General features: G+C 42.8%; 4 protein-coding genes across 6 annotated transcripts; all 4 read left to right on the forward strand.

Annotated features, from left to right (window-relative positions):
- The first annotated feature begins 27 nt into the window (after positions 1 to 27).
- LOC106746345 (MAD2L1-binding protein) lies at positions 28 to 2,087 on the forward strand. Of its 3 annotated transcripts, none has more exons than XM_014622881.1 (3): positions 28 to 342; positions 421 to 865; positions 943 to 1,810. In XM_014622881.1, exons 2-3 carry the CDS (start codon positions 447 to 449, stop codon positions 1,304 to 1,306), a joined length of 783 nt encoding a protein of 260 aa, XP_014478367.1. In that variant the 5' UTR covers positions 28 to 342; positions 421 to 446; the 3' UTR covers positions 1,307 to 1,810. The 3 variants fall into 3 exon arrangements, with proteins under 3 accessions (XP_014478367.1, XP_014478366.1, XP_014478365.1); XM_014622880.1 differs by lacking the exon at positions 28 to 342 and adding an exon at positions 2,007 to 2,087 and having other exon boundaries at positions 352 to 865; positions 943 to 1,314; XM_014622879.1 differs by lacking the exon at positions 28 to 342 and having other exon boundaries at positions 352 to 865.
- Positions 2,039 to 4,030, forward strand: LOC106746344 (probable alpha-ketoglutarate-dependent hypophosphite dioxygenase). The gene is made up of 2 exons (XM_014622878.1): positions 2,039 to 2,350; positions 3,008 to 4,030. The coding sequence occupies exons 1-2, from the start codon at positions 2,132 to 2,134 to the stop codon at positions 3,608 to 3,610; spliced, it is 822 nt and encodes a 273-aa protein (XP_014478364.1). The 5' UTR covers positions 2,039 to 2,131; the 3' UTR covers positions 3,611 to 4,030.
- Positions 4,031 to 4,978: 948 nt separating this feature from the next.
- Positions 4,979 to 9,743, forward strand: LOC106746343 (protein hairless). The gene is made up of 3 exons (XM_014622877.1): positions 4,979 to 7,273; positions 7,371 to 8,204; positions 8,452 to 9,743. Exons 1-3 carry the CDS (start codon positions 6,931 to 6,933, stop codon positions 8,484 to 8,486), a joined length of 1,212 nt encoding a protein of 403 aa, XP_014478363.1. The 5' UTR covers positions 4,979 to 6,930; the 3' UTR covers positions 8,487 to 9,743.
- Positions 9,744 to 11,416: 1,673 nt separating this feature from the next.
- On the forward strand, positions 11,417 to 27,338 carry LOC106746349 (metastasis-associated protein MTA3). The gene is made up of 12 exons (XM_014622886.1): positions 11,417 to 12,595; positions 13,442 to 13,509; positions 13,737 to 13,830; positions 16,333 to 16,515; positions 18,782 to 19,030; positions 19,452 to 19,723; positions 19,821 to 20,009; positions 20,750 to 21,172; positions 22,598 to 23,192; positions 24,164 to 24,310; positions 26,600 to 26,861; positions 26,968 to 27,338. The coding sequence occupies exons 1-12, from the start codon at positions 12,481 to 12,483 to the stop codon at positions 27,104 to 27,106; spliced, it is 2,736 nt and encodes a 911-aa protein (XP_014478372.1). The 5' UTR covers positions 11,417 to 12,480; the 3' UTR covers positions 27,107 to 27,338.
- Positions 27,339 to 27,344: the final 6 nt, after the last annotated feature.

Below are 27,344 nucleotides of genomic sequence, written 5' to 3' on the forward strand. Positions count from 1 at the left end.
GCGCTAGTGGTATTATGTGGCGTTTTCGATTCGCTGTCCCAATCATCGTACTGCGTTCTAATTGGTGGATTTTTAATAATGACCCCGAGTCGGATCAACAAATCGTCAATCGACATAATGGACACCTTTTTAATTTGTCGGCCGGGGACTAACATTGAGCAAACTGGAATGAATTTTCTGCCGGATGAGAGTGCGTTCTACGGGCAAAAACTATAAGAATAGTATTCTCTGCTGTGTCCGTCTCATAGTCATGTTAGTAAGACAGAAAGTAAAATACCACTTAGCCACGGCCTTTGTCTCACAAGTCTACTTACGGTCCCCGTCGCGCCAGTGCTCCTTCCAGTATGTGATATTATAACTCAATGGTTGATAGTCGTCCATTTTTGTCGGCGGCCAGTGTTTCAAAATAAATGCTTTTAGGTTACATCCGAGGTGAAAGAAGAAACATGTTTTCCAAAAGCAAAAAAGTTGAGACGGAAATTAATGTGTTGTTGGACGAGCCGTTGACCGATGAGTCGTGCACAAAAATGGTAATTGAACTTGTGAAATACATCCTTTACCAGAAGCAGCAAATACCGATCGCGTACGATGCACTGGCTCAGTTCCAAACAAGTGTGAAGGCGACCGACAAAAACACAATAGCCTTTAAAACTTTAACAAACACGTTAAAGAGCGTCTCGGACAATCTATTCTCACAATTCTTTCTCGAGGGGTGCGATGTAAAAGAAATTGCTATATTAGTTGGTGCTACAGTGGTATCGCCAAAATTGTGCGTTAAGATAGAGCTGCCGTCATATGTTCTCAACAGCAAGCAGCATAAGGAATATCAACATTCTTCGCGAAAACCGCTCGTAAAACTCATGAGGTTAATAAGTAGATGAGAGCACTTAAACTAAATATTGTAGAACACGTAAAAGTTTATCTGTTAAATTTCATTTGCAGATCTATGCTGGAGTGTGACGAGTTCCAAGAAGCTATGAATATACCTTTAAGTATAACGAATACCTTCATTATGCTGAAAAAAAGAGACAGTAATCCAGTTTCGGATTTTTTTGTACCTAAGTCACAATATGCACTACCTACGCAAACCATAACTTTCAATATTAGACTGTGCCAGAACAACCAAGTGGATATACAGTGTACCTGCAGGACTCTTGTCAAAGTGTATCATGACTCATACAAGATTCATACAACGAAAGACAATGATGAGGACAATGTGCAATATATTCAGCGCAGTAGTTCTCCATCCTCATATCGATGGTATCAGTCGAAGCAAATCATAAAGGGATTTAAATATCATCTATGACCATGCACGCAAGTTTTTTACTACAATTATAGCTAAAATAATATCTTGTTGTGCAGAACAAGGGCAGATCATTTTTCTACTTTAGGATATTAGCAGGATCAATAAATTCATTTCAATCAGGGATAACAGACAGTATTAGATATTGGCATATTTAATAGTGAACTTATTATTATCATGCAATGACGTGTCGAGATGACAAACACGATCTGATCACTATAAGGTCATGTGACAGAAATTTCCACTTACAATCTAAAATAGCTGACCCAATTTACATCTTTGTACATAACATTTGTGATAAGTCTTATACCGACTATTGCGTGTATCGGCTTATATAGTCAGTATTGCAATACAAAATTACATAACAATAGAATATTTTATTGATAACATATATTCACTATGAAATTTAAGTAGAATTGAAGTAAAATTTAAGTGAAAATTAATGCTAATTTATATAGGAATGGAATTATGTAAAATTGCAATAAATATTTGAATACATGATTATAATTATTCTTATATACTGAGTCGTAATTAATTATTACACACTATACGTATAAAGTTATATAAAGTACTCGCGAGTACGCAAATAATTTTATATAATTTCCTTTAAATACATGCGAGTTTTGGAAAAAACTCATTCAAACAAATACGATAAGCGTATTGCGTATTACGATATCATTATATGCAGATAACCCCACCATAGGGAAAGAATGCTGTCTGGAGAGAGGAGTGCAACAACATATTTCAACACGCGAAGATATTAAAAAAAGGAAGATATTATACTAAATCTCGTATAACGGCGAGGAAAGTCTTCGAACTTTGTTGGACATGGCTGCCTTGAAATTCTTAACATCGGAGCAGAAGCAATTCTGGAAAGAGAATGGTTATATTAAATTGACAAACGTATATTCCTTAATGGAAGTAAACGAGATATCGGACGCTTACGATGAATTGTTCGAGAGGAAGCACCGCGAAAATCTAGCGGGTTTGGAATCCGCTTGGGCCGGGGAGGACATGAAAAAAGCAGCTGGATATATCGATTACTCTGTAAGTGAAAATTACTCGTGAATCAAAAGCATATATATACGTGTTGATCCGTTCTTTTTAACTGCATTGCTGCATCACTGGTGCAATAAATTGAAATGAGAAAACACACACACGTTGTCTCAGCTTATTGTTCAGCAGTGCAGCTAAAAAGAATAGGCATTAACTAATAATTTATATGATCAGACAATAATTTAATGATTGGAAAGTGACGTTTACAGTCGAGCTTGAAGAACTTTTAGATTTTGAGATGTTTAACTCTTCGAGCGTATCCTTAAGGATATCGCATATATCTTTAGAAATATTTCGATTGATTTATCTCTACGTCGTTTACTATAACGCTCTTGGAACGTTATCTAGTGGTACTTGAGAAAAAAAGCAACCGATCTTTTCACAATAAAATTTCTTCCTGATGAAGTAATTTATCAAATCAAACTCTTAAAAAAGCACCACTTACATTATATATTTCTACTTTTTATTTATTATCTGATATTTATTAGATATATTAGAATGTACTGTAAAATTTCCCAAGAAAAAAGCCGAGATTCACAAAAAGATTCCTAGTTGTCCTCCGGGCAAGAAACAAACACACTCAAGTCTCTTTCAAAAGATAGTCTTCGGATGTACACAATTTCCATTACTATTATCTTTATTTCCCAGGTGAAATCCATTCACAATCTGCAAATGCACAACGCAGTCTTCATCCGTGCCATTACCCAACCGAATCTGTTGGATGCCCTTGAAGATATCATGGACACACCGGACATCCTGCTACATCACACGAAAGCGCATGTAAAACCGCCGAAGAAGGGTGCACCTTACCTGATGCATCAGGATTATCACTATTTTCCTCACAAGAAGCACACAATGCTGGCAGTGTTCTTAAATTTGGACGACATCACGCCGGAAAATGGCGGTTTAGCGGTGTATCCAGGTAGCCACAAGCTCGGCCCGTTGACAGATCATGGCTTGGTCGACGAGAAAGGCCAGCAATATCATTACGTCGACCCCGAGGTATACCCTTTGTCGAAGGCCATACCAGTGTCGGCCAAAAGAGGAGATATTATTGTTTTTTCTTATCTGCTACTTCACGGTTCGTATTTGAACCTATCGTCCAAGAGCCGACGTATGTTCCTGTTGCAAGTGCGAGCTGCCGATGACGAGCCGACCGAGAACGTGCACAAATCTCCCTGCCAAGGCCTGATGCTTCGTGGCAGAAACATTCACAGAGAGGCGACGATGGCCAACCGATTTACGCATTAATCCAATATCATACGGTAAATTGACTCGACTGAGCGTGTATATTTGCTCCGCCGACCTGGATTGTGGGAAAAACATGAGAGAGGAAATGAAGGACTTTTCCATGGATGAGATTGAACGACGCGCGCTCTTATTCGAGGTTTTCGCAGTTTTTGACGAAATGCTTGATCTAGGTTCTCTCCGAAGATGTCAACTTCACGAAACGTCGTAAATCAATCCACGGAAATTACTAAATGAAGGCCAAATTGAGCCAAGTACAAATAAAAATTAAAGAAAAAAAAAAGAAAGCGCAAATGAAAACTTGTTGATTTAAATCTTAATCTCTTTTTATAAAACATACTTCGCTTAACACGATCTTAATTTAATAATTATCGTAGTTTTAAAATGAGCTAATTTGTTAAATGAATAAATTTACGAAGGATACGGCACGGCATTCTAATCTCCTTTGTTCCGTGCGACTTGTTCCTTCTTTCCAGCTTTGTTTTGATCTTAGTCGCCACGTCTTTCGGGAAATGCACAAACTCCGTCCATACTATTATCCAAAATATAATTTTGAAGCGATACGAAAAGTAGCGTCAATAAGCATGTATTCGACTAACTATTTACACCACCTGTGTGTGAAAGATTTTGCACACGTGTTCGCGGAGAGTGTAAAGGCTCATATAATTGTCTAAGATGATACATATATTCTCTTCGAAGAAATCAATGTAATTAGAAATCCGCGCTTTGATGATGATACACCTGCTTTCCAACTCTTCAATATCTCTATGAAGAGCAACATCTTTGCGGAACTTTGCGTATCGCTCATCGCCACCACTAAGTTAAAGATCAGTATGGGAGCAGCCACTAGTCTCCACGGAGTCGTGATATAATCAATTCCTATAATTGCACTATATGATAAGTCTTCTCACGAATACATAAGGATTCGATGTCGCATTTTATTATTGTAACATGCAGCCACCTCTTTCGAACATATGGAACAATATCAGCCATATCGGTGCCGAATATGCCGAAAAAAGGAAACATGTGGAAGGTTCGCAGTGAGATTCTTATCTTAGATAACGACGATGCAGAACGTTATTGTGGAGAAACATTCAGCAGAAAAGAAGATTACAAGAAAAGGAGAAATCTCGTCATGCATGATTGACAGATTTATGCCATTTTAAATAACTTTTTTTCTGATTTTAATCGTTCTTGAAAATGAAGAAATCGATTTGTTTATTCAGCACGTTAACAAAGATATCTGTATTTAAAAAGTAAAGAAAGACATTTTTCCTTCTGGATGTGAGGACGCACGAAAGAGGAGGAAAGATATAATCTGAGCAGCTCTCTTTTATCGATAAAAGTAGCTTCTCAAGAATCACCTGCAGGATAACATTTAAGGCACTTTGATCGATGAAAGAGAGTTAACGAATACATAATGTATGGAAGGCCGAAAGAAAGAAATAGGCGAGGATCTCGCACGATCAGTATATTTCTCGAAATCTCATCAACACCGAGCATCACTATGTTTATAATTCCGTATTCGACAATGTAAATGTAACATTGAACGTTATGCATTGTTGAATGCGAAATTATAACGATAAATGTAAATGATATTCGGGCAAAGCTAACCGGGATGTCAGCTAGCCGGTAAACATCAGCCAACATTACAGATGCGTTCGCTGTTAGCACTGATCAGCACTGACGAATCATTTTGCCGTATATCTAATGAGGGACAAAGCCCGAACGCAGCCTACGTCAATGTTGTAATTCGCCGCTCAACCATGCAATACACATGGTATTGTAGAACGAAAGATGAAAACGTGAAAATGATGAGAAAACGATCGGAACTTTTAGAGTAATTTTCTTGTGATCTGCCATTCTGTCCGCGACGCGACAGTTACATCGAGATCATTTTCATCGTTCATTCGAATCACCGAATTTTTCGTAAGAGCGCGCGGCTTGCGCGGGAATCCGGATTAGGTCCGTTCTTTCTACACTTCGCCTCCTCCCTCTCGCTCCGACCCGTGCAGCGGGTCCCACCTTGCTCAGGGAGTGAGCGGAAAGTGGCGAACGATTTGACATAAACGTAAAACCAGGGGGTTTTTGAGGGAAGCACGAGATAGTCGAATCCATTGTCGCGGTGGAAACGCGGAGGCGCGCAATGAAATTCCGATATAATCGGTTCGCCGTAATAGCCCACGGCGGGCGGGCCGGTATAATTTCGGCGGAGCTCAATTTCCGAGGCTGTCGGTATGCGAAAACGAACCTTATACCCCATTCGGGGGATCGTTATCGCGCTTCGGTTATCGCGATCCGACATCAGTGAAATCGGCGGCAACCGAGAGAAGGTTCTCCGCGAGTGAGAGAGATCTCGTGGGAGTCGGACCGCGCGTGCAGAAACGTAGGAACGCACGGACCGCGAACCGACACCACCACCGCCAGTGTTGTCGACGAGAAGGGTCGACACGAAGGCCAGAAATTTCTCCCTTGGCTTTTTTTCCTTCCCACCGACAACGGCGCGGCGAGAATCACGGGGGAAGGAAGCACGTTCCTGCTCTCGGATCGCGATCGCTACCGTCGCGGGGCTCCAACGTCGGGGCGCGTCTCACGTATATATACATATATATATATATATATATGTGCACACGCGACACGCTGAAGTGAAACACATGTGTCGCGGCCGAGTGGTGTTTTCCACCGCTGCGGACTGCTGCACGTCGTGTTTGCTACGCGCGAAATCCGGCGTACGCGCGACCGCGGAGACGCGTGACGCCGCGCACGACATCCCCGCTGACGGCCCTTGGGACGCGCCGCGGTAAAATAGGAGAAGCGGAAGGTGCGTGGGTGGGTGGGTGTCTGGGATTTCTTCGACGGATACGCGCGAATCATCCGTTTTCCCCCGAGAGGAAACGAAAGATGTTGCCTGCCAGTCGGCCTGGAGTTTACGTACCGCCGTGCTTCGCCGACAGCAAGAGCGGATGGCACTTGGACGGACTCCGCTCGGCTGCCCTGTAAATCGCCAAGTTGTGTCACCACGATTCTCTCCAGGTTCTATGTTTCTCGCGACGTCTTGTCACGCGTTGTTTTCAGCTGCTATTTGTCAATATGATTCGTGTGCCTCGGACTTTGTAACTTGCTGAGATTTTAGTTTCTTTGAGAGAGGGGAACTTCAGAGTGTAAAATGTTCTTCGCTGAACACCGCTGCGATAACTCAGGTGTGTGCATTGAATCATCTTCATGAGCTGGGAGACAACGCATAGCTCATCCTATCTCGAATAGTGAAAAATCGAATTATGAGAGGCCAAGCGGAGGAAAATGGATACCGGTAAAATATCAGTATGCGTGAAAAGTCAGCAGAATGTCATGCTCACGCAGGTCACGTGAGAGGCACGACAGAGATGTGCTCGCGTGATCCTCCTACATTGCACCCAACCCTTGCCAAGGCAAACGGTAAAAATTCGAGTCCCCAGCCAGCTCACCACACGGAGGCGCGCATCGACAGTAACCTCCTACCAACTCCTGGTGGTCGTTTGAAATTCTTCAAGGATGGCAAGTTTATCCTGGAGCTGTCTCATCGTAGGGACGGAGAGAAGACCACGTGGTTTCCCGTGCCAAAGAAAACCTTTTGGCCACCTGCTAGCACTATCCCAAATCGGCAGGAGAGCTCTACTTCCCTCAGTGGTGAGTTGAAGATCCCTCGCCGAGTAATCACGTCGATTCTTTTAGGGAAAGCTGCTTCTGCGATCCAATTCACTGGCGTGCTATATTCTGCTCTCAGTTTCAGACGACAACTCGTCGGTGCAGTCCAGTCCTTGGCAGAGAGATCACTGCTGGAAGCAGACCCACCCCCGGCGCCGGGTCACGACGGAATTTAATTTCTACTACTATCGAAACCCGAAGATCCGTCTATGCGCCCATTCTCGCTTAATAGCGAAGAAGCGCAGGCGCCCGTTCGATTCCACGACCGCTGCGCTTATCCCGGAATCGACGGCCGCCTATTCGAGAGCGTCGCGTAAACTGAACGGCACTTCGTCGTCGTCCTCATCGTCCTCGTCGTCGGGTAAGGTTCTCAATCTGATCATCGAGAAATTGGCGCGCCTTCTGGACCCGAATGTCGTGTCGCCCCGCAAACGCATACTGCGCGAGCTGGAGAGAGTCTCGCTGGAGGACCAGGCGTCCAAGAGGAGAGCTACTCCGCAACCGACGGTCTGCACGACGACAAGCGCACCGACTCCCGCCTCGAAGCAGCTGTCATCGTACAGTATAACGAGTATTCTAGGCGAGGATAAGCCGGCCGAGCCAGGCTTCCTGAGGAATTTGCTAAAGCCGGACGAGCGGCAACAGCAGCCTATGAAATACTCATCGAGCAACAACGCTTATCCACGAATCGAACCTTATATCGGCTCCAGCAATACGCCCGTTCAACATCCACTCTACGGATTGCCAATGTTGCCTCCCGGACCGTACAGGGGACCCCTGTGGATGCATTATCCGTCTCCCGTCCACTATGCACCTCCCATGCCACTGTACGCGCCGCCGCATCCTCATCCACCATCCCCGCCTGTTCATCACTATAAAGACTACAGGGAACAAACTCTCACACCTCCTTCAGGTACATCCCACTTATCGACGTTGGTCAATAGCGATAGTATATCGTGTCTGGAAATAAATATATAGAGCGGGAAATATTATTCGCGTAGGTTCTCGAAGAATATAGCACAAAATACATCCTACAGACGTCCCAGAGATTATTTCTGGGATGTCTTCTAGGATGTCTTTTGAACGTTTCTACTGTATGGGGTGAGTCGTATACCGCGATGTATAGTCGTTTATGATTATCTCACTTTCTCTATGCGTAGATATGCCTCTCAATCTGTCGAAGCATGCGGGTTGAATCTCAGGATCCCACAATAGTTGGTGCCTTATCAGTGGACAAAACTACTCGCAGAACACTGCCCATGCAACGACAAGGAAGAAGAAGAAGAAGAGAAATGCGATATATTAGTATTTTTTTATTCATAAAATACAATAGTATCTTTAGTGGAGTAGAGAGATACGACGAAGCAAGACGAAATTGGATCTCCGGGGGAGAGCGCTATACTTGTACATATACAAATGCATAAATTGCGCGGCGGCATAGGTATTTTATATCGATATTATCGGCAAGATTATATCAATCGTGAGTGGTAAATAGAGAACGTTACGCGTATAAAACGGCAGGCAAAGGTAAGTGTGTCTGTCATGTATTTTCTTTTTATCGTATCGATCTGTGGATGCTACTTTGCGAGGCGGGATCGAATAGAAAGGTTCGCACGTGGATTTTCTAGAGCCACGCGAATAAAAAACGTATTATATATCGATACGAAAATATATTAGCGACCGTGAGCGTGACGTGATATTGCCTTGGGTACGTTTTATTTCTGACACTCATTCATATTTTTTGCATCGCGACGACGAGAGAGAGGAGCTGCACGTGCGCGTATCTCTTTATGCATTTTTTTTCCCCATTATTCTTATTAATGTTACTGTCACTACTATCATTATTAAATGGTACACTATCTTCTATCTTAAACGAATCATAAAGACATAGGATTATGTACAGAACAGATTATTGCCTCTACATCTAGAGTATTAATTATTCTTAAAAATAGAGAAGCATAATAAAAATTTAGGTTCTAAATGAATATCCACACACCGAGACAGGTATACAGTTATTTATATGATATTAATGACGAACAAAATTATTTACTTTGGTAATAAAAGGAAAAACCGTGGGGTGTGCCTTAAAGTAATTATTGAAATATCCATGAAGCTAAATTATGAACGTTCATACACGCGGATATACGCATTATTATAAAAGAAGAAGAAAGGGCACAATATTATGTATATATAAATATATCTCTGTGTTACGTATTTGCACCTCAAATCGATCGCATATATATTCGTTATTTTATTTATTATTAGTCAAATGCATTACGAAACATTTCGCGGAAAAAAAACAAGGCAAGCTCGCACAGGTTCTATACGAATTAGTGAGTAATTTTAATTATTCATCGATATGCGCTCTTTTCGACTCAAGGCGAAAAGTATATGACTGCGTACTAGCAATTGTATAGAAAGACTAATTTCGTAAATATAAATATTTCATATACTATATACATAGATCTCTCTCTCTCTCTCTCTCTCACACACACACTTTTTACCACGTGCTTTCAGATAGCCAGTTTTGATACAAACTTCCGAAATACCTTTTAAGTATTATCCTCGTATATCGCAGTTCTTCATTAAAAAGTGCAAAACATCCACTTACCGATTAATGATGAGTACGTACATTCAATACTTACATCGCTCATTAAGCTTTCAATGAGCTTCCGAATGATCCTGATTTTTAGATTATGATCAAATTTGAAAGTTATATGCACTAACTGAATGCGCGCCAATATGTTATTTTTATTCCAATACGTCGTTCTCAATTAAATTTCATATTTGAACTTTTGCATACGTGAAACATACTTGCGAAATAATATTTTGGAAGTTTTATTAAAAATTCGTATATCGTAATAAGTAATATTATATATCTGTTATACAAAATGATTTTAGTCCCGTTGCGTGAAGCGGTATGTATATATTCTTGTTTCAAATCGATCATTCTTTCCTAATAACAGAAAATTCTTCATAATTACTAATCATGCGACATGTACGATATTTACATCTATAGTTTAAGATTTCATGGAAATGCGGTACGCAAGCATTCAGTGAGCAAAATTAATAGAACGTTATTGCAACAATATTCGATAGCTCAAAACTAACAAATACTTTTCTAATAAGTAGTTTTTATTGTTATATTATTACTCTGGTAAAAATTTCATGCATTTTTTTTTTGTCAATTATTGGACAGTTTATTCCCTGTTGAAAGAAAAAGTACAGATAGGAATCCATGTAGGAAATCTGTATGGTATCTCCTATGGTTGCTAATAATCCCAGGTAATCTAGGTAGAAATCTATGTGAATTCCTATATGATGAATTTTCTAAATCATATGGTTCTTGATACAGGCCTAAGTATTCTTCGTGTTCACGATGATCTCGTATCGAGATTTAATATTTATGTGGGCAGATGCTTGAAAATACTAGAATTTCTAATGCTTTCTAGTAACTTCTAGTAAGTTTTAGTAACTTTATTTTACAAGATGTCTGTCCGATATCTAACATCGTGAACCTAAATTATGCAGGCGTAACTTATTCTGAAACCGTAAGAAATTGATCAATCCTAATCGATTATTCTTCTTACATTTGACAATAATTAATTTTTTACGATTCTGGCATAAGTTTACGGCCTGCATAAATGGGCCTTCACTCCGGTTAAGTTAGCCGACAATTAACCGAAGCATAAAAAGAATCGGCCAATTAGCTAAACTAATCAATATGCCGTATCAAAATACAAATGAAGATTGGATTGAAATTTGGCCAATTAGAGCAAGCTTCACTAAACTCGGATTAATAAACTTTCCTCTGGTTGGTCAAATTTCAATCCAATCTCAATCCGTAATCTGATACGTATCCGATTGATCGTTTAAGCATCGGTTAACTATCGGTTAACTTATTTGGCGATTCGCTGACCTGTCATCGTTCTGATTGGTACATTTTTGGAAAAGTCGAGTCAGCAAATCGCCATTAATGTCACGGAGTTGGTGAAAATTGTCCTTAATATGTCAACTTGAAAAGCAGGTTAACCATCTCAAGAAACCTAAACTGCGAGACGAATAGAGTTCGCACGGACGAGCCAATGGCAGCCGGCGAGCTCGCGCGCATCGCTCGCGCGCATCGTTGCGCGTTACTCGACACCCACTTGAGATGGCTCTTGGGTGGCACGGGCTTGTTTTGCGAGTCGTCAGCCGCGTATCGGCAGACAGTCGGGATCCGGTAGTATCGCTTGTGTCGTACCGCTTTTCGTTGCACGCTTCCCATCCTGCGGAACAATATCGAGAGAATCTCTGAGGTCGAGTGCTGACTTCTCACACGTGCAAGAGACCGAGTCCGAAGGGAAAAGCGAAAAACGTGGGACGCACGGCGTTATTGCCCGATTAAGGAAAAACAGTGGTGCACGTCGAGTGTGCGCGTTTTTCGACGGAGAAAAAGGTAAGCGAGTGCACTACTTGCCCAAGGTGGTACGCGGTGCTGGTGGAGGGGCTGTCAGATTTGCAGCCTTGTCTGGTCGTGCGTGTAGCGGCAGCGCTACTCGCCGAATTAAAATGGCGGGCCTGGTCGGCCTTACGCGCGGAGGTAACGGTCACCGACGATGCTAATCGCCGACGAAAGGGACACGTGAGGGTGGCCCCGTTGGCTACCGTTGTGCGTGCCGCTTCTGGATATTTTCCCGCGTCCGAGTGTCGCGCGTCGTTCGCTCGTGCAACATATTGTGTTTGTATCACACCGAGTATCGTCGCCGTAGGAGCAGCAGCAGCAGCTCGAGGACGCGGAGGGCCGAGAGTGAGAAAGAAAGCGAGCGAGCGAGCGAGTTCCTTTAGCACGTAAATAATAACGTTGCAAGTTTGTAATACTTGTCCGAGAGAAACGGCCGCCACCGTGTGGACTGAAGCTGCGGAAAAAAAGGAGGGAAATAAGAAGAGGGAGGGAGAAAGAGAGAAAGGGAGAAGGACAAGAATAGAGCAATAGGGAAAGAGCGGAAAGTTGAAAGGACGAACGCAGGACGCGGCAGAAGCCGAAGCGAAAACGCACGGACGAAAGTTAATTCGACAATGGACAAACAATCACGATGAAGTGACTACCAAGCGAGGTGTTGACTCTACACGACAACGACGACGAGTTCGAACAAGAGTGCCGTCGTCGGCAGCCGATTGTGCCACGTTCCGGAGGACTAGTAGCCTCGATGCCGATGCCGACCGAATACCACGAGAGCCACGGTAACCACGAGAACGCCAACTTCGCTCTCGGGTCCACGCAGGACGCCAGCAACATGACGGCCAACATGTACCGGGTGGGAGGTAATATAAAACCGCATGTATTCCGCCAACGGCAGCGAAGTCGACGCCAATGTCGTTCACGATTCCTGTTGTCTCCGAAAAAGCGTACGCGATTTTAATTAATTCCGAGAAATTAATGTTTGCAAATGACACCGCAATGGCGTCCCCTACATAATACTCCCCCCCCCCTCTCTTCTTTCTACTCTTCATCTGGATTTCCCTCGTACCCTTCATCCCTTCCACCCCCTGCTCCTCCTCCTCTTCATCCTCGCTCCCCCGGTACCGTCCTATACATACGCTTTTCCCTCCCGACTTCCATTCTTTCTCGCCCTCTCCCGCTACCACTACACCCGCACAAATGTCCTCTCTCTCCCTCTTTTGTCTAGGTCACGCTAATTTCTTGCGCGACAAATCTCTCGCAATCAAAATTAGATCCTGGACGTCACAGCCGTCCCATTGTATTGACGACAATGTTACATATGATGTTCGTCGCACGCATCACTTCCAGCGGTGAAAGTTGCCTCTTTTTCCCCTTAGCCCCTGCTTTTGCCTCTTAATCCCCCGCCCTTCTCGATTTTATATTACCGGCGAGTCGAGCGAAATTTTTGTCCGCGCGAATGAATGATTAAAACGAAAACTGATCCGTTACGAAATCGACGAATCCACTTTTCCGGAGAGAAGGTTATTGCCTTACGATAAAATACGTTTGTTTAACGGAGATCTCGTGGAGAAGATATAACACGCGCGTGGTCTTGAATGATGCGTGATTGGGATTTCGTGAAATCCCGCGACGACGGTAATAATCTCAACTGCTATGTAATTCTTTTTATTTGCAGCAAGATTACTAATGTGATTACTGATTCTTAGATTACGTGTATTTCGAAACCTCCACTTCGTCGCCATACCAGATCAGGAGGATAGAAGAATTAAATAAGGTGAGAGAGAGAGAGAGAGAGAGCACAACTCGCGCGCAATTTCACGCGTTTTAATTTTATAATAATTTCGGCGAACGTCGATAACAACTGTTATTTCCCTCGCGTTTATCCACATTCATCTTTCGATATGTTTTACCCTTTTAACATGTGAATATTTATACATTCCACTTGACGGTAAACACTCGACGTATACATGGTCTTTACCTTTGCCGTTTCCTGTTTTTCAGACACCAAACGGTAATGTGGAAGCCAAAGTCATGTGCTTCTTCAGGCGGAGGGATTTACCTTCTACCTTAATTATGCTCGCAGACAAACATCAATGTAAGTAGCATACATTCAAACGCGATGAGAGTCCGTATTATCATAAATATATGACAGGACTGTCGGAGTGCCCTCGCGTTAGGACACGATTTGAATTTTCCTCACAACGCCTAACAAGTATGCGAAAAAAAGAAACATATATTTTCCTTCTCGAGGGTACCAGATATCAGGGAAGGATATCGCAGGCTGCTTGTCGCACATCCTGGCAGACGTTTTCGGGATTACAGTTCCAAATAATGTTCCGACGACGATGCGTCGATATTATGCGTCAATAATATCTGCCTTATAATCTTCCGCGAATAATCTTTCTCATTTGCAACTCGCGGTAATTTCTCTCATGAGCTAACGAACGGTGACGCGAGGATGCAATTTTCGGTTGTACAAGATTTTCAGTACTACGCGAGCCACTGAATTTCACTGCGAGACACGACGAGGCGGACGTTAGTTTTAACGTTCGCCGGCGTACGTGCTGAGAGAGGGAGCGAGGAAGGAAGGAAGGGAGAGAGAGAGAGAGAGAGAGAGAGAGAGAGAGAGAGAGAGATCGATAACTGTTCCATAGGTGAGGAAAATTCATCCGCGGACATTTCATCTCTCCCCGACGCAGCGAAGATTCTGGCCACAATTTCCAAGCGGTATCGATTTTTTTCCGCGTAGTAATCATTGACGACACCGCATCGGTACTTTCGCGACATGACGACGACACGGCACCGGCCGGCGTTGAGCGAAAATTCGAGAGATATCTGCGAGCGACGTGGTTGCGCGTCAACGCGATCACCTTTTCAGCGAGAGATCGTCATAGAGTACGTAATATGGGCTTATCGCGACACTCGGGTCATTCATGAGAAACCGTTATGACGGGAATCCGCGCACGATAACGGCAGGGGAGGAGGGAGAGATTTCTGTCGGAGAAAGGTCTCCCCGCTGCACCGAAACCGCTCTTTCACGCGGTCTCTTTCTTCGATCGATCGATTTCGCAAGAGACATGAAGGTAGCAAAGCGCGATTTTCGGAAGAGCATCTCTCCTCTTTCGAAATAATTATCACGGGAACGATTCGGCGGGCGATTCGAAGAAACCTCTGCGAGTGGAAAAACCAAGTGGAAGGGGGACCATAAGATCGCATGAATTTACGAACGCACGCGTCTCAGTTCATTTACACGTCGCGCAGCTCTATGCGTCACACACGCGCACGTCGCGTTTATTCCGGGGCGTCTCTCGATTTTTCCTTTCGCAATGACAAAGATAATGAGACGCGGGGATTTGGGGTGGGAATGTATAATAAGTAAAGTTGCGGGGGTGGCGGCGGGTTGGGAGTCGGGGGTGTTGTATCGATCTGCCTGGAGGTGGGCAAGGGGGGCCGTGTGCACCCGCTATGTCCCCCTTTTCCACCTCCTCCTCCATCTCCATCTACCTCCCTCCACCTCTTCATCCTCCACCCACCTATTTCCCACCTACCACCCTCAACTAAATGGATGGCTGACGCAGGGGTTGCTTGGGTATATGTTACGTGTATTCCTCACACACAGACTGCTGCATACCGGCATACACATGTGCGCGTGTGTGCTCGGGCGAAAATAGTGGGCCCCACTAGCCATCTTCGTTTTAAGCATTCGCTGCCCGCTCGTCCCCTTTGCGTCGAATTTCCACCTCTCTTCTTTCGCGCTACGTACACATGTACGTCTCTCTCTTTCTCGCGTTCTTTGTCTGTCTCTACTTCCGCGCGCGCGCGCGTGTAACGGCTCGTCCGTGTATATGTGCGTTCGTCCGGCGGTATTTGCTCCGAATTGGGCTCTCTCCCCTTTTCTGCTATACTCTCCCACTCCCTCCCCTTGTCTCTCTTTTTCGCCTTCCCTCTGTCTTTCTCTTTCCAGTACTTTACGCTCCGGTACCTCGAATTTTCGCGGAAAAAAAAAGCATATTCGCTTCCTTTGTCTTTTGCGGAAGTCGATACACCGCGAGTGCAACAACGAGGCAACGCAGGGACGAAAAGAGAGGGCGGGGAGGGGGGGGGGGGAAGATAAGGCACGGTCAAAGGAAGAAGATAGGCTTTCCCCGTAGATATTCGTTCTTCCCTGCGCATTGAAAAATCAACGGCTAATTAAAGTCGGAAAGAGCGCATAAACAGAGTCGAGCGTTTTGTTTTGCTCGCATGCCGTCCGTGAGTATGGGCGCTAATTACGAGCGCGTCCGAAAATCGATGGCCCGGGCAGATATTTTGATCCATGCTTGTTCAAGTCACTCGACAACACGAGGCGCGAGGTATTGATCTCGTGTGCCGCGAATGAAAATACGGGCTATGAATGGTAAATAGAAACGCGGATGGAATTGACTGAGATAATCGTGAGAGTCGCACGCGGTGGTGCGCTCAAACGCCGTTGATAAGAAGAGGGGGATAGAATTTCGCAAAGGTGTCAGGTGGTACTGTATCTTTTCAATCGTGTATTGCGTAGAGGAAATTAGAAAACGTGAAATAGTAGAATGGGTTTCTGTAATGAAAATTCCAGTGGCAAGCGCGGAGCAGCAGAGGTCAGAATCCCCTGCGAACACGCAGAATCAGAAACTCGAGAACCCTGACACTGCTAAGGAAATGACTAGTAAAGATGGGATCGGGCCCAAAGTGATGATCAAAGGGGGCGGGAAAGGGGGCTGGCTGAAGGCCCCATTATCGGAGGCCCAAGAGCCCCATGGTGAGTGAGTAGTTGATCAAAAGATGACCATTACCGATGAATCTTCTAGTCGGCACCTGCGAGATAACGCCGCGAATCATGTACGTTCGAGCAAGAACGCGCTTTATATATTCGAGAATATTATGCTTTGGGTGCGAATACTTACTGTTGTAGATACCAATTGATCGAAATAAACGGTTGTTTAACATGCGCCGAAAATTATTCCATCGCGAGAACATCATATTCGCCCACTATTCGGTCACTACGCGATGCAGGGATGTGGATTCGTCAGTGAATGGCACACACGATTTGCATCTTTTGATTATCTCATTAATCTCATACAGAAGCCAGTGATGATATAAGGCTACCGATCTAGCGGCGGGATTTGCCAAATTCTTTGTAATCTTGGTGTCTGCCGTGTGTCAAGGCAAGTTTCACTGTAAGGCCAAAGAGACAGCAAACGATCGGGCATGACCGCAGGCCCCTTTCTGTTCAGTTGAAGACAAGTGGCCCGCGGCGCTTTTTCTCACGAGGAGGTGCCCACACATGTGCGCTTCATTCATTCCTTCGCGATCGCAAATCCATATACACACGTACAATAACCATTGACGGATACGATTGAAAGTTATATATTAGAAGGACGCGTAAATTCTCTTATTATTTGCCGCGGCTATCTTCCGCCTGCCAATCTCGAAGAGCCACTCGCGAGCCCATTCTTCCGGATTTTCCGGCGATTTGTCGATCTCGAGAGGGGTCCGCGATCGCCAGAAGACACGCGGAAACTCGTGTCGCGAGCGGCTCCTCCGTGGCAAGCTATTCTCCTTGTTTTTCACCCCTCACTTTCGTTGGCCGCACAAATCGCAGAAAAATCCCGCCGCATCGTATGACGATACTTTAGTAATCTGAGGCTACTCTGAATGAGGTACTTTCTCTATCGACAGTTAATCTCGCCTTTTCGTTGCAGATTATTATTCTTTGTTTTTACGTTGCCCGCTCTTTTTCTTTCACATTTTTCTTCTCCTTCCTGGTTTGGTTCGATATATATCGAGCGCCGAGATATCTCGTCGCGAATCGTTCGTTTTCATCGTTTGATTTAACTCGGAAGTGCATATCAGCGGCAACGCACATGTAATAGCTACGTCAGAGAGATTAGTGACCAATCGACGCGCGTGGAAATGTCGATCGGAGACATCGAAATAAATCAACGGTGAAGAAGCCACCGCAGAGAGAATCGCGAAAGTATGAAAAAATTGTTGACCGTTATTCCCTGTCGAAAGAAGAAAAAGGGGATAGAAAAAAGAATTCTGTTGAAAAGAGCCGGGCGGGAATCCCTAGGAATTTGCGCCAAAAACCCAGGTCCTAGAATCCATGTGGGTTCCTATGTGGACACACCATATGGATTTATTCTATGTGGATTTACGGATTACGGATTTCCGTAGGAATCCACCTGGAAATTTTCAACAGGAAAGACTCCATTAACGCAGTCCCATTATCTACGTGTGACGATTATATATATTCGAAAATCGTGACTTTTCATAAAATTGGTAGCGATGCTCCAAGCAGCGGAGGTATAAATATTCAAAAGAAAACAACCAACGCTTAATTTTCAATATTAATACATGTCTAGGGACTGAGTTAATAGAATCTTAACAGTCGACGTCACGTATGCTGTGTCATCCCCATTCCCTAGATTGTGAAACCCGTTCCTATCATACAGTCTTTTGAAACTATTAGAACCATTGCAACCCCCTACCTATTATAACTGGAATTACTTCTGCAATTTTTAACCTTGTACAACTCTTTGTCCAGAGGATGGTATAACGTACGTAACGCTGACTGCTACAACCAAGATACGAGAAAAAGATGGTGAATAACTTCCGTTTGATGGGTGCTCAAGTGTGATTGTATTCCTCTAGTCGTGTATTCGCGCACAAACATGATGCATCGTGGCGTCCCGTCACATTTGTTACATTGTTTTTCCCAGCGTATTATTCTTTCGCGAGGTCGATTCCAAACAAAAAAAACCGTTTATGACGCCGCGTTTGGACGCGCGACGACAGTCCGTCGACGAAGAGATTTGCAATCAGGCGCGCAAAGTCACTTGTTTTGCAACATTTTTTATTCTTCAGCTTTTTTAACTTTTTCATTGGTAACAACGTAATATATAGTTTCTTTTTTTTTTTCCTTTTATTCGTATAAGCTCAGAAGTACATCGAGTTTTACGCGAGTTTTATCTAGTGTCGCGTGCAAACTATATGTATTATCTTGATTGTTTTACGGTGCATAGGGCTGGACGAGACTGTGGGCCCAGGAGGAGTGCCGGAATTGAGTTCTAAACAGCGTCACCAAATGAAGCACCGGGAACTCTTCCTGTCGCGGCAAGTGGAGACCATGCCCGCCACACATATTCGAGGCAAATGCTGCGTGACGTTACTAAACGAAACCGAATCCTTATTGAGCTACTTAAACAAGGAGGATTCGTTTTTTTATTGTTTAGTATTTGATCCTACCCAACGGACTTTGCTCGCCGATAGAGGCGAGTATCTTAAAGCTCCTTTAGCCAAAGGTATTATTAGGATATTTTGTTACGATATTATTATATTATACCGGCGCGTTTCTGGCAAATCATTCGTCTACTAACCCTTAAGCACCTAGACGATTGTCCACTTTGCGTTTCAACATGTTTGCAATATTTGGGACGATTTCGGTCGGTCCAAAGCGAATTTTTATTAAGATCTTTTATTATCCGTCAACTCTTCGGCCCTCCAGAATTATAATAAACGATAATAATTATAATAAATATATTATAATAACGATAAGAATGATAATAAACGCAAATTGATTTTGGACGTGTAAAAACACGAAGAGACAATGTTTACGGGTTAATGAATGGATGAAAAACGTCGATCGAAAAACTCCATGAAGTGACTGATTTTAACGAGTGTTCATTGTAACAGGTGAAATAAGAGTGGGCAGCAGATATCAAGCCGACGGCATTGCCCCGGCGGTGTTATCGCCCGCGGAGAGGGAAACGGATTCCCGCAGGTCGCAGGATTTAGAGACGCTGGTGTGGACACCACGGCACAATTTGACGGATCGTCAGATCGATCAGTTCCTTGTGGTCAGTAGATCAGTCGGGACTTTCGCGAGAGCACTCGACTGCTCGTCCTCCGTCAAGCAGCCCTCATTACACATGTCAGCGGCTGCGGCCTCCAGGGACATCACTCTGGTAAATGTCGTTCCACCTGCATCGTGCAATATTTTCTTTCGACGCGTTGACTATTGTTGGAATTGTAGCTTTATTAAATCTTGCGTATGTTTTGCAGTTTCATGCGATGGATACTTTACACCGGCACAGCTACGACATAGCGAAGGCCATGTCGTCGCTGGTACCTAGCTCCGGCCCAGTATTATGTCGAGACGAGATGGAAGAATGGAGCGCGTCCGAGGCAAACCTGTTCGAGGAAGCGCTTGAGAAATACGGGAAGGATTTCCCCGATATACGAACAGACTTTGTAAGCGCTCGTTTCGCACATACTGCAAACAAACGTGCATGAAACCATTCGACGGGTTTTATTAATGCATACATAAACAAGGTGTATGAAAAAAAATCAAGACCTCAGAATATTTTGTAAAGTATAAGTTTTATAAAAAAATGTTTCAGATGCAAGTAGTAAGATTTAAAAGATCTATTTACTGATCTTAACTTTGGATGGCTTCGCCATCAAACGTCTTGAATTTTCCAAATGAAACCCTTTATTTTTTATTGCATATTGTCCCTTTTTAAAACACTATAATTTTATCCACTTTGGATCGTTTCGGAGTTATCGAGGTTCTTACGATAAAATATCCAGCCAGCGAAGACAAAATCGGAGAATGAATCCAACCAATGAAGGCAAGATTGAAGGATGATCTAGCCAATGAAAGTAAGATTGGGGGATGATCCAGGATGAAACGGCTGTCCCAAAGTGGATAAAATTATAGTGTTTTGAAAAGGTTTCAACAGGAAGTTACAAAAATATGCGATCAAAAATAGGGGGTTTTATTTTAAAAAATTCAAGATGGCTTTGCCCTGACCTTGCCACTCCAAATCAAACAACGAGAAGATTGGTAAATAGATCTTGTACCCTCTTAAGCGTTTTTTTTTTATCTGAAATATCTTTTCTATCAAACTTATACTTTTCGGGATATTCTAAAGTCTCGATCTTTTGATGTTTTTACGATTTGTATATGTTTTTTCTAACGTCTGTTATAGTTACCGTGGAAGACGTTGATGAACGTGATCGAGTACTACTATATGTGGAAGACGACCGATCGCTACGTTCAGCAAAAGAGAGTAAAGGCGGTTGAAGCAGAGAGCAAACTGAAACAAGTTTATATACCAAATTACAACAAAGCTCCCGCGTCTACCGCCGTTCCTTCTTCTGCGACGATCGTACCGTTGGGCAACAGCAACAATAGTAGTAACGGAAAGCCGACCAACGTGCTGAATGGCAATAGCAACGGTAGCATGCCCGGTGAAAACTCCGGGATACTAATGGTCGGTGTCGGCGGCAAACCATGCGAAAGTTGTCAGATAGTACAGAGCCCGCAATGGTATGCATGGGGTCCTTCGCACATGCAGTGCCGCCTTTGCCAATCCTGCTGGACATACTGGAAGAAATACGGAGGTCTCAAGGTACTAGATGAGTGAGAGATGGCTTTTACATTTTTATTCCTCGATATTCGGTCGAAATTTTTGTTGAAAAAAAAGGATCTGTTATTTATAGCTGCACTTTTTGGATTATCTTGTAATCTTTCTAATTTTTTCTCTTTCCCATCGAATATACATCTATTTTATTGGAGATCGTGCAGGACTTGGTACAATTGTAAAAAACGGACATAAAGTCTTGTTCTTTCAACTGAACTAGGTGGCACTTTGTCGAGTGAAACACCTTGGCGAAATATAATATAGCGCTGACAGGAAAAGGATCGAAATTGTAGTGCAGTATTAGTTCAGTTTAAAAGACAACGGTATTGTTTCTTATTGGTAATTCGATCGGTTAAGTTTTTATGCAATCAGCGGAAATCAATGCGGCAGTTAACAACTTGTTCTAATTTTTAAATATACAACGCAAGACCACCTTGAATATTTTTATTAAAAAAAAAAGTGGAACCTTCAGATCTATAAAGCTACTCGACCTAGAAAAAAAAACGTCAAGACGCCATAAGACGACTGTTTCTTTGCCGTGTAATTTGATAGATCAATTTTTCCCCTATTCTCATATTTCGAAGATATTCGAGATAATAGTTATATTGCTTCATTCATCCTATATTGAAGAGTAAATATGTCTGAAAAGAGAGAGAAGGAGAGAGAGAGAGAGAGAGAGAGAGAGAGAGAGAGAGAGAGTAGATTATTGATATATTTGCTAGGCGTATTCGTCTATTTATTTGAAATTTAGACTGCGAAATTCACTGCCAATACTAAAAATTTGTAGCTTACGTATTACGTATACTGTAGATTTTCAGACTATATGAGTATGAGTATGACAGTAATGAATATCAGTCTTAATATCGGTTTGAGCCAACTTTCCAGAAATTTGAACAGTTGATGTACGTATTTATGTTTTACTGGAAACACATTTTGAGATTTCCAGACGATTCATTCATTCGTTCACATTTGTTCCTGTAATTCCAAAGAAACAAACGAGTACACAAACAAATTCTGTATTATTACAGATATTTACATTTATTCTTCTGGGAATACATATAGTCTTGGAATTTCCAACCGAATCATTCAATCGTATTACTTCTCACGTCCCAGACAAATAAATAAACGCACAAGTCAACTTTGTAAATATACATATATTTCGAAATCAGGAACGTCAATAGTTATTAGACTAAAGCTGTGTAACACTTGCTAAAGTTTTCATGAGATCTTTGCAAGAATTACAACACATCGTCATTATGATTCGGTTAGTTTATTTTTATTGGTGCGAAGGGGAAAAATTAAGTAACGTTGAACATTAAATCTTTACATTGACGTATCACGAGAAAGAAGCTTCAAAATTGCTGAAGGATCTTCCTAACGCAGCTTTCGTTTTCTCTTCCAACGGTTGAACAGGTGCCGTCTCGAATGGATGACGTTGATCTCGAGAGAAAACGCACCGGCGCCGGGTCAGACGAGGAGAGCAAAGGCATCGGTGGCGCGCACCGACCCCACCGATGCAACATTCCCGGCTGCACGAAGGAATTTAAACTCAAGGCTCATCTGAGCCGTCACTACGCCAGTGCACACGGGCTTGACCTTCGTGGTCCCGCCGGTAGTGGCGGAGGTGGTGGTGGATCTCCTCGGCCAGTGATGAAGACTAGATCCGCGTTTTACTTACGCACGTCTATACTCGCGCGGGCCTCACGGCGTCTATGCGCCAGCCAGCTACGCACACGTCACGCTGCACGGGCGCCCCATCAGCCGGTGAACGCAGCGCCACTTAGACACCTTTGCACGCAACTGACGTCTAAGAGTCCGAACGAATTACGGCTCTTGGCTCGGGCGGTACGGCCGCGTCCACGTCCCCGTGTGGCCGACATCGCCTCGCGGCTGGGTGATCATCCATCTCCGCGGCAACCCGGTGATTGGGACTGGTTAGCTTTGACCGCACCAGGCCAGCGTAAACAACCGGAGCGAGTGTCATTCCCTCGACCGCCTAAGGCACCTGGTACACAGAACATGAGTCGTTTAATACCACGTTAATTATCACGCATGTGTATGATCTCTCACCTTTTCAATTCTAGCTTGGTCTCTCGGGTCGGTGTCCTTTCCGATGTTTCCTGAACATTTCAGTTTTCTTCAGGACAACAAGTCTGATTCCTGAACAAGAGGATCGAAATGTTCACGGAATGTTGGAAATCTCATGCGGCATCAACCCGAATTGAGCATTCTTGCACATCATAAAAACTTCAAGTTTTTAATTTGAGACTCCCGATGCTGCAGTTGTCTTTCGTAACCTTCAGAAAATCTTACATTGAAATACATTGAAAAATAAAAGGATATGAAATAACACTTTTGATCGATTGGATATATTTGTAAAATATTTCGAAAACTTTCCCTTCTTGTTCCAACAATCGGTAAATAATCTTAAAATTAACGTATGTAATTTTCCCATTTGCTTCTCTCATGATTTTGTCACGTTAATTTTACGGTTATTTATTGATTGTTAAAATCAAAGGAAAACTTTTCAAATATTTTACAAATGTACTCAATCGATTATATTTTATGAACATATCCTTTTATTTCAACGTGTTCCATAAGAGTTTTGAGCATACATTTTCTCGCTTTTCATTAATCAAGATGATTGCGGTGAGGCGCCTTAGGCTGGTAGTCGAATCTTTAAGATCGTCTTCATCTTCAGATGCTTCATAGCCAATGAAATGAGCTGTGCAACATCTGAAGATGAACTCAAGACGGTCTTATATATGAGATCCGACCATGAATACTTACGTGTTCACTACCAACGTCATGCATGTGCGAATCTATATAAACATCTGTCTTATACAACTATACGGAAATAACTGTGGTTTATGGAGAGAGTTCTCCAAATCAATTCCTTGACCGCGTGCGTGTTAATTGCGATTTTTTTTTTGTACCGTATGATGGTTGTCTTGATATGAAATTTCATTGTTACAACAGATGGTAGTCTACTTTATGAGAGGGTTCCCAATAAGCCCGAAGTAGATAGGCTCGCGATAACTCCGCCGCAACCACAACCCGTCATGCCGACGCAGCAAACCATCATGAAGCGTACAAGACCGTTTGATGAAGTGAATGGTTCAGATGGTAAGTTTTCACGATCAGACTGTCATCGCACTCGTATACACTGGATCGTATCGAAATTTCGTATTTTGTATGTTGAATTTTGCCTCTGCTTACCGGCTTCTACCCAGATGTGGATTGGGATGAAGATAAAGGAGTTCAGTAAAATTGAGAGTTCAATGAAATTGTGAGTGACGATGATCGTCGTGAAAATTATAAGCTAATTTTACAATTTCTTCAGGGTGCATTCACGTTGTAATTCGATGTTCACCTATTTTTTTACGAGTAGCCTTCTTTCATTTCATCTTACAGTCGGAAATCTAGTTTGTCTTGTAGAATACGTCCGTAATCAAAAAATATCCTTATCGTGCAACTTCGAGAAAAGCACATCTTATAACGGCCGGTGGGTAAACAGCGGAAAGGACTATGAATGACGACAAATAAAATGAATAAATTAACATTGGTTTCTCACGCAGATAATCACAAACTCAAATAAACAAACGCGTCGTCAACGGAATATCACGTTGATAGATTACGGGAATGCCACTTATTTATACCAATTATTTAATACGCGTAGCGAACAATAACAAACAGTATTCAATTATCTTAAGGTTGCTGGGGTTTGTATATCTTTCTATAAAATTTTTAAAAAAACTTAATTTAAAAAATTTTTCTTCCAGAATCTTCGAATTTGAACAGCATATTAGTCGAAATATGATCTACACATATGTAAAATTAAAGAGATTGTGACCATACTGAATTTGAGATAACTAAGGCTCTGGATTAATCGTCTGTCCTTGTTTAATGACGTCAGAAAAGAGAAAACGCATGCCAAGATTTCTTGTGTTATACTTTCAAATAAAAAGATATATCCACAATATGACATTTGTGATCAGCATATTTGTAAAATTGGACGAACATTTTTGTTTTACTCGAACAATCAATCGCAAAATTAATTTGACACTTCTTTTCCCTCATAATTTTATCAATGTTAATTTTATGACTACTTATTGATTGTTCGAATAAAAGGAAAGTGTTCGTCCAATTTTACAAGTTTGCTGCATCGATCACAAATGTCATTTTGTGGGTACATCTTTTTATTCGAAAGTATAACGCAAAAATCTTTGTATGCGTTTTCTCGCATCGTTAAGAAGCAAAGGCAGTCGACGAACCTTAACTAGAGAATCATATGGGGATTTAGCGAGTGTTACCCCGCGCGTTGTCATTGTTTTATCATTATCATTACCGATATATTATAAAGTTAATAATACTCTAGACAGTGAACAACGCTCGGCGTATTTCTAGCTAATACCATTTCCGAGATTGAGCGTCTTACGTTTCCTAGATGAGCCTACTAAATGTTATGAAACGAGAGGGATAGCAGTCGGTGAAATCTATGGAAAAGTGGCCTGCTCTATATATCGCAAATCATGTTTATAAGCATTTAGCACAGATTTGTCGAGCTTCTTCACGTGCTATGTCACCTTTCTCACAATATTTTTATAAACCGACTACTTTAATTTTGACAATGTATGTAAACAATGCATATACACACACAGTCGGCAGATTAAAGATTGTAACGTTTTCTTTTCCGATGAGCTTTGCATCTTGTATCCAATAAGAAAATATATTTTCTGAGAATTGTTAAAAAATAAATTTTTCTATTTGATATGAGATGTGTTGAGAAACATGTCGAAAAGAATTGTTGCAACTTTTAATCTGCCAGCTGTTTGTATGTGTGTGCGTGCATGCTTGTACCAAAAGTACTGTCGTACCTAGACTCCTCTCGGAGACGCTCGAGCTCGACAGGGATGGCTTGAAATCGTATGAGGTCTGGCGAATGTTGCCCTACGCGCTGCTTAATATTTTATACCATCTCTGAGTGATCAAGTGTGTTACATTTCCGAGAGAGAAAACTAAATGCTATGAAATGAGAGGAGTAAATCGGCAATAACCGTGGAAAAGTGCAGACCGGCCTTTAATACATCGTGATCTGCACATTGTCGAAATAAAGATAATTTAATACAAAAGATGAATAATTTAGTATAAGAGCATATTTAGTATTAATTTAGCTACCAACAGCCAGCGATCTTATTAAGCCTATCGTTCTTAATGACTTGGTATTAATTTAGCATAAAAAAATGTATGATATAATTTAGTATAAAGTTACTAATTGCATGTGACGCGTGTTAAATAACTAGTCTAAGGCTAATATATTTCAGACGATTACATATGAAACGGAGTGTACCAACACGATGCAAACACTTTTTTTTTTTTAATAACGCAAGCTTTTTTACTCTCTCTTGCGACTAGGTCTCGCCTTGAGCTCAGGACTTCCCAGCGGCGGACCTCCGGCGAAAAGAGCTCATCTTACTCAGCAATTACATCCAAAGCATGCGTTGGAACACTCCACACCAGCAGTGCTTCCTCTAGCACCTCCTCTCAATGGCAGGGCCACTCATCCACATCCTTTGCCGTCTCACCCGCCACTGTCGCGAAGTAACGCACGCAAACAAGTGATTTCCTGGATGGATGCTCCCGATGATGTATACTTTCGAGCTACTGAGCAGATCAAGTTAGTATTGTAACCGTCGGAGAAAAGATAGAACTGTATACAGGGCGATGCGTCCCTCCCGCGCGAAAACGTGTTCGCTCGTTAATCCGGCTTGTCTTCATTGCAGAAGACTCAGAAGGACTCTCTCTTCAGCGGAGTTACGAAGAGCGGCACGTAAGCCATGGCGTAGACTATCAGCTCCTCTACATCCGCCGCATCTGCAAAGGGCAGTACGTGGCGAAGATATGGTCGTTATCTTGGACTGAATTATTCGCGATTCAACGGTCGCGCGAACCAACTTGTCGTCATTGGTTCGTCCTCCCGCGAGCTACCATGCACGCTGTTATCGTAATTTTAACGCCACGCCACTCCGAGAGTGAACAAGTCACACACTGGAAAGCAACGTTTGTTCTACTTTTGGAAACGAAGCTACGTCTTGTCACCGGCAGCTGCCTCGACGTCAAGAATGGAGAATCATTAGATAGGGCAGAGAGAGAGAGAGAG

This window comes from Dinoponera quadriceps, unplaced genomic scaffold (assembly GCF_001313825.1).
Source record: "Dinoponera quadriceps isolate SergipeBrazil2010 unplaced genomic scaffold, ASM131382v1 scaffold566, whole genome shotgun sequence".
NCBI classification, from domain to species: domain Eukaryota; kingdom Metazoa; phylum Arthropoda; class Insecta; order Hymenoptera; family Formicidae; genus Dinoponera; species Dinoponera quadriceps.